We start from the raw sequence: 10,000 nt of genomic DNA, 5'->3' as shown, positions 1-10,000 counted from the left end.
AACACCTTTACCGAAAGGGCTCGTGATTGTACCATCCATTCTTTCATTTCCGTGTAAAACCTCAAACTTGTTACATTTTTGCTTCTTTTCCCATTTCTTCACTAAGTGCGTAGCATCTTTTACTTCAAGTGACGTCACTAGAGGCGGCGTGTATCGAGGCTTCTCCCCGAGTGGCACCTCGCGCCACTCGTGTTCTTTAAGGCGTTAGTTTTTTCTTGTGTTTTTTCAGAAGCGCCTGTTTGCTCTCGCACATCAGGAACAACAGTGGCGCTGACAGTGTGAGGACACAAGAACGCGTACCTCTAATGGATCCACTCTTTGTTCGCCTTTCAAAAAGTGCACTGTCGTTGAGTTATGCCAGCAGCTATTCGCACAGCTTCCTTGGGCATTCGGGCTCTTATCGCTGTAACGATTATTACGGGAGCGCTAAACACATTCATTTTATAAGAGACCAATATGACATACAAAAGACATTAAATTTCTGGAATTGAGCCATATTTATTTACTTGTTTTCATTCGCATTGAGTTGTACTCCTTTATGTCAACGCATTGTATTGTTCCTATAGCATGCTTCGGTGGTTCCGGACAGGCCACCATACTATTGGAATCTGAACTTCGCAATATTAACGCTAGAACGTTATCTAGAGAGGTGAGTGTGGCTGTTCTAGAGGATGGTAAATTGGATGTAATAGGGCTCAGTGAAGTTAGGAGGACAGATGAGGCTTATACTCTGCTGAAAAACGCGCATGCCTTATAATATCACAGATTAGTTGAAAGAAGAGGACGGAATGTGGAATTCCTCAGTATTCCTTGTGTGGCAACATAAAGGGACACTAAAGCATTAGTGAGAGGAGGGCAAGTACCGTAATTGAATCTAATAAGAAGTACTTGATGAAATGGGTACAGGCCTGGGTGCCTATATCCAGCCATGATGACCATTTAGTTGAATGCTTCTACGAAAAGGTAAAAGCAGCATTGAGTAAGGTAAAGACACAGTTTATTGAACTAACGGGTGGCTTTAATGCCAAGGCAGGCAAGACGCTGGTCGAAGGCATTACCCATTTCATGGGTAATTTTAATGCTCCATCGTTAAAAGAAGCTGACATCGGTAGCGTTGATTGGACGAAAGCAAACATTAATCATTGTCCTATCAGGTATCGAACCCTAGCATTCTGCATGGCAATCAAATATTCTACCACAGAGCCACGTGAGGTCTCAAAACTACACCTTTCAAATAGACCCTAATGTTCGTGAAACCTCAATTCTAGTTGCAGTGTTGCCTTTCCAATTTTACAAACATTACGTATGTATTCCTACGATACAGTCGTCATGTAGCATTAATATAAATTGTAGTCAGGTGTGACCCGCTCAAGTGCAGTATCCAGGGCTACGATCCTCGCGAGCGGCAGCACTTTATATCTACTTAACGCCTCCTGGTGCTACTAATATCTATGTTGCTGTTGGCGATGTTATGCAATTGTAAACAAATGGTGATATAAAACATATGTGGCCGTTTAACGTACGTCTGTTCATGCATTTTTATGCACCTTTAGCGCAACATCGTAATGTGTCGCTCAATAAAAAATCACATCAGCTTGCAGGTGCATGCTTCGCATAACATCAATTCCCAAGCCTCGTGGGATCTGCCATTTTTTTTTTCCTACAAGCTTTCCTGCCACATCACCCATGGCCAATTCCTGCGAGGTGGAGCCACAGAAATAGAACCCAATCAAATAATCGAACTCCACCCCCTACGTGACTGTATTGAACAAGGAATAATGATAATAATTTTGAGGTAATAACTAATACGTGCCGAAGTGAAGGCTATAAACGGCGTCGTAGTGAAGAGTTCCGGATAATTTTGAGCACCCGGGTATATTTAACTGGAGTGAAGCCGCATTGTACACTATAATCCAGCCTTTCCGTGAGTTTTTCTGTAGTTGGCTTGACTCTATGTCGTACACCACCCCATCTGAATGAGCATCGCGATGCACTGGTCATCCACCACAGGTTACAGGACCACGTTCACACACAACCACCTTCTCTGCAAAGGTAACTTGTTGTCTTTGTTGGTGTAACAGTTTGACATAGCTAAGCGTGGCGCTGAATTGACGAGGACGGGACACACACTCAAGCGCTAACATGACTGATTTATTGGAAGCCGGACCTCTGAATGAAAATGTCGGACACTAAGGCATGCGCAAACTGGTGGCATGAAGAAATGAGAATTTTTTTTTCTGGAGAATGATAATGATGGCGCGCTGACGCATTCTGGGCCTAGCTTAAGTATTGTAGCCGATCCTACTACCAACCACGTAGTTTCATTTTTGCACATGCGTATAACCGAGCGCTTATGAAAAACAGGCCAACACCAACACGTGCAGCAGTGCATTGGTAACGTACATGCCATCACCTCTCTTCTGAACATTGTTTTTGAACTCCCTAAGTATAGATAAGACAGAGAGTGAATGCCCAGAAGTTGTATGCGACCATGCCCTGCGAGTACCGAATTCCCCACAGCCTAAAGAAAAAATGGTCCCTCGAGCGAATAGTAGCATCGTTTTTACGGTTTTGAACAAGCTGAAAAAATTGTGCAGGCTCGGCAGCCCAATTGCTCGAAAGTCACATGAATGTGACAGAAATCTCGGAACACGCTGCGTGCAATGCAGTGAGGAGTTCTGTACTAGCTCCCCCTGCCGTGTGCAGACGTGGTGCACATGGAGCGGTGCCTCAACGACAGGCTTACAGAACACAAAAACAATGTAGGTAGGCGACAATATGTTATCCGTGCATCCATCAATTGCTAAGAATTGCGATCTTTTACTAAAAATTGCACGATAAGCGTCCCCAATGTTTCTCGCCTTCGTTTCTCTCACGTAACTCACGCTGACTTTGCGTTGAAGGTCACATTGCGTTCAAGATCACAATTACGCATACATACACAAGAGTCATTCATGCAGTCACATCAATTCGAGTCTCTGTGGAGAGTCTGAAGCTACTGGAGGATCGGCGCCACAAAAATTAAGCAAGTATACTTTTGTTCGGTCTACTAAAAATAAGGAAGTCGTCGACAACTGTTCATAAAGCACACGTGGAGCGATGGTAGAACAGAAGGATTAATTACTACATGAGCAGCTAAGGTTAAGGTAAGGAGAGGGTAGCTTAAGTTCATGCGCAGAGAGCCTGAAGAGCACGCAGAAGTGGCGGGCGGAGAACAGCGGAACGAGTGCCGCTCCTGTCTAAATAAGGAGCGCGGCCAGCTGTGGGTTCACGGCAGCTTCAATATTTTAATGCCTATGAGTCTGTTTAAACAGTGAAGATGGTGCCGAAACTCCTTAGAGGAAAGTCAAGCACGGAACTAGTAATATGGTTCCCCTAGCTTCGCCGTTTAAACAATCTCCGTGAAGTCAAGTCAGAGAAGGTGCTTGATTTTTCGAGTCTGAAGCACTTTAGGAACTTAGGTTGTCGTATGGGGCCATATTTTGTCATCGCTTAGCGGAAAGATGGTAAAACCACGTATAAAATACAAAGAAGAGGAAGCAAACAAAAAGGAGCCAGAAGGAAAGAGAAAAGGTGTGGATAGAAATATAAATAGATGGAAGAAAAGAGCAAAATCATAAAAAACTCGAAAGAGAGAAAGAAAGAGCGGAGCAAAGAAACCCAAAGAGGCTTCCCAGCTCCGCCCTCCCTGCAGGCCTGGAAATACTAGTTCAGAGGTGCCTTAATTTTTGGTGGCCTAATCGTTGCGTTTAAAAGTTGCTTCGGGCTAAGTGTGATTACATCTGCCAAGTGGTCTGTATAGGTGACGTGCGACAGACTCTATCCAGGAAATGTCAGAGAAACAAAGGTGAGACTATCCCGTGGATATTTTTAGAAAATAGAGCGCTGCTAAGGGCCTGAGGCTCTGAAATAAACAGCGGCGGAAAAAAAGCTGCGGAACTTTCTTAAATTTTAATCTCCTCCATGGAGTCATATAAGTGCATTCGATCGAAAAAAAATGAGACAGATTTGGGAAACTCAAATATAGGTGGCACGTCAAGAACTCTGCCCTATACGTGGGACCGGGACTTGAAGAGTAAGACAACAGAGGAATTCATCTGTTTACCAGTTAGGACTTCACCTCAAAAAGCAAAGCGGCTTGTATTCCTAGCAGTGGCTTTGAAAAGAAAGCTTGAAATCGGAAGTTATATTTCAACTGTCACGGTAGTGGTTCGGAAAACAACTTTTTGGCTTTCCTATAACCCCGGTGTGGGATTTCGTCCGGCGAACTACAAAAACCATGTCGGGAACATTGCCCTCGTTGCAATATATTGGTCAGAAGGTAAACGTGCCCCTTTGTTGTGGCGCTGACTGCGGGACACGTGCGCCCAGTCGCGCTCTTTCGCGACGCAGACACGACTCTCTTTGAGGCGACTTATTGGCTCGCGGCGCTGCGTCGAGTCAAAACACTTAGCTGCGCTCAACAAAACACTTTGTCTTATACCGTCGGCACTCTTTGAGGTTATGACGTACTCATAAAGCCGAACATCACTGTGATACAGTGACAACCACCTCTTGCTAAAAGCGTGCAGCGTGTTCAAAGCTGGAGCTGACGTTAGTTGCACTGCAGAATTAGCAGTATTTCACTTACTCTTTTTTCTAATGATTCATGTAAGATATAATACATTTTAAAGTAATTAATAATGTAATAACATTATTATGTAAGAATGGCATTACCATCTACTTCTGCACAGTTGACAATATATTTAGGGAAAGGTGCATGATGAGGAGTCCTGATTTCCGGCAGATAATAGTTATAGTTATAATTAGTCAGGTATTATGAAGTCAAACTATTTTCTGCATGATTGTGTTTTATATGTGACATGCCCTTTTCCGTGATCACTTTTTCAATTAAACGAAAGTAGGCTTAAGCTAGTGATTCAGACGTGTTTCTCACACTACTTTCACGAGTTTTTTATGTAACTAAGTTCAATTGAATGCTAATTAGTTTAATTACAACCGTTTCTGGCACATGCCCAAACACTGCTTCTGCTTTTCAAATTTGGGGGAAGTATTTGGCAAGGAGTTTCAGTGCAAGATAAAAAAAAACTTCTGCGCTGAAAAGTACATGCGCGTTCTAGCACTTTGTTATTCAAAAGTCACACTTATGCGTTACCGTGAGTGACCACTTTTTCAACCCAAACCCTCATGTCAATCATGCATCGAGAAATTTGACGTCCGGAGTTAGTGGCGTTCACCTGCATAGAACTAAAAGTCAGTAACTAAATGAGATGGAGAGAGAGAAACGGAGAGGAAAGACAGGGTGGCTAACCAAACTCAAACCTGTTACATTTGCTCCCGCACACTTCAACCGCATGAACGGAAATACTCAGTCGGCGAACGTGAGACCCTTGCCTGCGTTACGGCTTGCGAACTCAGACACTTTCATCTATTTGGATGACCTTTCATCTTACGAACGCGTCGTTGGTTACGCTTTTTCCGACGAAAGGCACCGGTCACCGACCATTAAGGATTGTGCGCTGATCTTCACGGTTGCTCTGCTACAACTATAGCAATCGAATACAGGAAGGGTACAGAAAACGTCGTGACTCACGCTCTCTCCAGGCTACCCGTCAACACTTTATTCCGCGATGCACCAGAGGAAGAATTCATCTGTGGTCTCCCGTAGTTACCATGCAAGACCTTAAAAAAGCAAGTGTTATCATTTTCTTTGTTGTTATTCTGATTGTCTCTACCTTGAGCGTCGTTAAAGAGGGAGGAAGAAGAAAAGCAGGAATTAAAGCAGGGAGGTCAACCATATGTGTGTTCGGTTTGCTACCCTGCACACGGATGGGAAGGAATGCAGGGAGTAAAAGAAAAAAATGAGGCAAGAAAGCACCATCAGCATACGTGTGTCCATTGCACGCCTACAAGCGCTCGCTTTTGTGATCGAATTGCCGTTTGACGCTCACGAATCTTTGTCGGGAACAAACAAAATATGGCACCTATTGTACAGTGCATGATACTGTAATTTTTTTTCTTACGGCAAGAGGTCCCTTATAACTTACACCATTCCACAAGAGGTGCGCGAAACATCGATAGATGAGGACCACTGGCTTAGACAAATCCTTGTACTACCCATTATCGTCATGCTGGCTGATGCGCCAAGCGTTGCAGCTCCCGTAGCCACTAGCGCCAAGGTTGCCTCTAGCGCATTCTTAGGAAATTCCACGCTTCTCTACAACTCCGTGTTTGTTTATAAGTTATTGCTTAATTTTATACCTTAATGTTATAAACCATTTCACCCAACAATAATTTTTATGGAACCAGCACATCAATAAAATAGTTTAGACACGGCTACATATACAGAAATTCGAACATCTTGATTAGTTTTTTTTTTTTAAGTTGCAAGCTTAAAATCTAGGCAGGCCCCACAACCGCAAGCGAGATTCTTCGAAACGTCCTGAGAGGCCCCTGAAGAATTTATCATACTAATTTTTGGCTTTTTTTTTTCATCAGAAGGTTTAGAATATCGATACCAATTTATCGAATGCAGGAGCATCGCAGAAGTGGGCTTCTCCGTGCACTGCATGTTGTTGCAAAAAAGCCAGATTTACAGCGTGCTTTCAAATGGGTTGTGGACATCACGTTGACAGGGCCATATCTGCATTATTCACCGTGAAACTTCCCCCCCCCCCCCTCCCCGAAAAAGAAGAGAAGAGAAATTAAAGGGAAGTTCAGGAAAAAAATTTGGTGGTTCTTTGGCGACACCCGCACGCAAATGTCTAAACTGTGACACATTTCATAATGTTGTCTAACAAAGAAAAACGAGCCCTTAAATGTACCGTTTTCTCCTTCAATCTAACCGCTTATACACGAATCAGAAAAATATTTTAAAAAGCTCACGTGCTTAATTTCTACTTTTCCCTGAAGCCATAATGCTTTGTTCCGCAAGACACATGTTGTGTTACCCCTAGAAAGCCGAAAAGAAGTTGACTAAAACATTTTGAACTATATTTTACACATGTTCAATGTACTCCTTGTTTTTATTACTTTTTACTTTTTTACTTTTACTTTTTTCACTTTCAACTTTTGTTATTTTCTTTAGATTTACAGCACAGTAAAGTAACCACTACATCACCGTGTCGCATGATTTCGAGAAGCACGTAAAATATTCGAAAAATATTCGCGTCAAATCGGTTCGAAGGCCCAACTTTAAGAGGATACCATCCGCATGCGGTACTCGAAACTTTAGTATATTCGCAAATTTGTAATAACGATTGAGGCTCTTTTCATCTCAGCAGAAAATCATCACGTGACCTGCTGAAAAATATTGATGTATGGCGTCGTTGCGCTACGAAAAACCAGGTTGTACCACCTAGTTGCCCGTGCCTCTGGGGGACCAGAAACACTATTTTTCATTATTCTTCTAACAAAGTAATCGTCTGGGTTTCACATTTCTAAGCCCAGGTAGAATCAGGCTAGGTGCTGTATTGTGGAGGTTGTAGACGTTTTGACTACCCGGTGTCTTTTAACGTTCACTGATATGACACAATACACATGCCTCTGGCGTTTCGCCTCCATCAAAACGCATCTGGCGTATGTGAGATTTAATCGCACGACTTTCAGGTCAGCGGTCGAGCACGATTGCCACTAGAACAGCGCGGCTGTGCTCTATTTTTCAGCACCACTGTATCATTAAAACCAGGATTAAGAGAGACCTGTCGTTGCACTGGTGACCTCACACGTGACGTTCCTACTCGAGGTCACGGGACCCAAAGCGGTTGAGGTGGTGTAAGTAAACTGAAACCCTAATGTCAGGGTCATGATGGCGATAACATTGTAGCCGACACTGCCAATGACTACTGTATGGTCGAAAGGGCGACGAATTGAAGCCGGCAAGGCGTAAGTACGTTGCGGGCGGATCTTGGCCAGAAACTGCGCGAAGAGGATTTGTACAGGAGAAAAAGAGAAAAAAACACGGAATATGGCGTAGGTTGGCACAGTTCTCGTGCTCACCGTAATTACGCCAACAGCTCACAGTGGATCTATCAGGCAGGCGATGCACGTCGCCAATGGGGAATTGCAGTCAACAGGGCTTAAGGCCGACGCGGTACCAGCTTCAGGAGTGGCACATTCTTTCTGCAACCGAGCGCTGCTGGAGTTCTCAAATTGCGTGCAGTAGAAGCGCGACCTAGGTCAGCTCGCCAAGATGCTGTTTTCACAAAGATAAGGAAGATGATAACTTAGAAAGCCGAATGCTCGGAAGGCTGAATTTTTGTGAAATTTGCCGGTAGGCTGGTGATGCATATTTCATAGTGCAGCACTTACTAGCAGTTCAAGTGCACATATATACCCCATGAAACGGACGGAGGGATGGACGCCACTGTAGCTCAGTTGGTAGAACATCCGACGCGTTGTTCGAACGTTGGAGGTTTGGACTCTGCCGGCAGAAAGTTGTCCTGTCATCCACTTTTATTTCTTCACATTTATAACAGTTACTATATTGATAACATCCTCTATATTTCCGTTGCATAATTTTGTTGCGCTCTGTCATTTTGTTGCGCTCTGAAGTTAGCGCTCTGTCCTCTTGTGTCGGTCTGCTCGGCCGTTTCTTCTTCCCCGTAATGCGCTATACCAGTTCAAGTACGACGAACCAACTCGCCCAATTTTCAACGATCGGGGATATTTTCTTAGTCGTGTGGATGATCTGCCAACGCACTTCGGTCAACTTTGTTGGGCTTCTAAGGACCTCTGAAGAGATATCCGGTCACACAGAGAGAAGAAATAAACTTTTTTTGTGAGACAGCGCACTGTGCATGCGCCTAGGGTGAGCGGCCTCCTTATTCTAGGTAGCCGTGGGCCTTCTAGCATACCCGTTGAACCAGGCCACGCTCATTTTTCAGACATGGGCCCGACGGCTTACTGGCGTCCCACTGCTCATGGGTTAGCGTAGCGGTGCTAAAGTTTCGCCTGCATCCCCATACCATATGACATAGGGTGTGGTACGCCGCAGTACTTGCAGATGTACGAGTACTTAAACGGTGATATCTGGTCAGATGCATCGGACTATATAAAAAAACTGGACACGCTCTTTCGCAGATTGGCAGAAAATGGCTCGGAAGCATCAGTGCGCCACCATTGTCCTGGCCATGTTGGCGCTGGCTGTGGGAGAGGCGAATTTCTGGGAGAGGCCCGGCTGCCACAAAGTGGGTGAGTACGGCACATTCACTGCTTGCTGCCTTTTGTCTGCACTTCTTTCTTACATTTCTTTACACGACTCACCTTTGATTTCCCAGTTATCTGTGGCCGTGTAGACAAATATGAACAAGTGTTCTAGACAAAAAAAAACGAGGATGTGTTTCTATGGGTACCAGCCATCACGCTGCCCTTGACTACAGGGAAAGCAAAAGAAAGGTGACCGTGTCTGTGATAGATATCAGTAAAAAACTGTCGACACACTTATGGCAGAGGATAAAAAAAAAGCTAACTAGCATGAAAGCCTAATCTCATATGAGACAAACCGTACAGAGGTCAGTTTTTTCTTTTATTAGAAAGTTGTAGATCGTCGCAATTTGTTGCCTACCATTTTTGTGTATGTATTTTTTGTACGTTTAGGGAAAAAATCATATAGGCAAGTCTGGGACGAGTGGGGTTACGTCTATGGGATCGGCATATTGTGCGCAAAAGCGTTCTCTGTTCTAATTTTTTTAACAATACAGCTCTTTTATGAACGTCATCACTGTGAGGCGCTTTGATGTTTTTAAAGTTGCACTGTACTTCGAAGCCAAATGTTTTCTCGCTTCAAAAGTTGCATTGAAAAACTTACTATGGCTGGTAACCAATTTTTCAAGTGATAGCCTTAGATCGCTCATCAAACACGATAATTGACCGTCGATGTCGGTGTCTCGCGGCATTGGCGTCAACACGCATTTTTCAATAAATCAAAACCTGATGACGCCATCTTTACGTCACAGATTGGCGAAATTTCTAACATCATGGTGACGTCATGGTGAGGTCA

General features: G+C 43.9%; 1 protein-coding gene across 2 annotated transcripts in view; it reads left to right on the top strand.

Annotated features, from left to right (window-relative positions):
* LOC119163963 (ras guanyl-releasing protein 3) overlaps positions 1–10,000 on the top strand; it is a 182,260-nt gene that overhangs the window by 152,678 nt on the left and 19,582 nt on the right. For both annotated transcript variants that reach the window (XM_075870791.1, XM_075870790.1), the window contains exon 15: positions 9,082–9,192. In XM_075870791.1, coding sequence (XP_075726906.1) covers positions 9,082–9,192 — 111 coding nt within the window. The remainder of the gene's footprint in view (positions 1–9,081; positions 9,193–10,000) is intronic.

Source organism: Rhipicephalus microplus, chromosome 8, assembly GCF_043290135.1.
Source record: "Rhipicephalus microplus isolate Deutch F79 chromosome 8, USDA_Rmic, whole genome shotgun sequence".
NCBI classification, from domain to species: domain Eukaryota; kingdom Metazoa; phylum Arthropoda; class Arachnida; order Ixodida; family Ixodidae; genus Rhipicephalus; species Rhipicephalus microplus.
The sequence above is the reverse complement of the archived record's forward strand: the minus strand, read 5'-3'. Positions and strand labels throughout refer to the sequence as shown.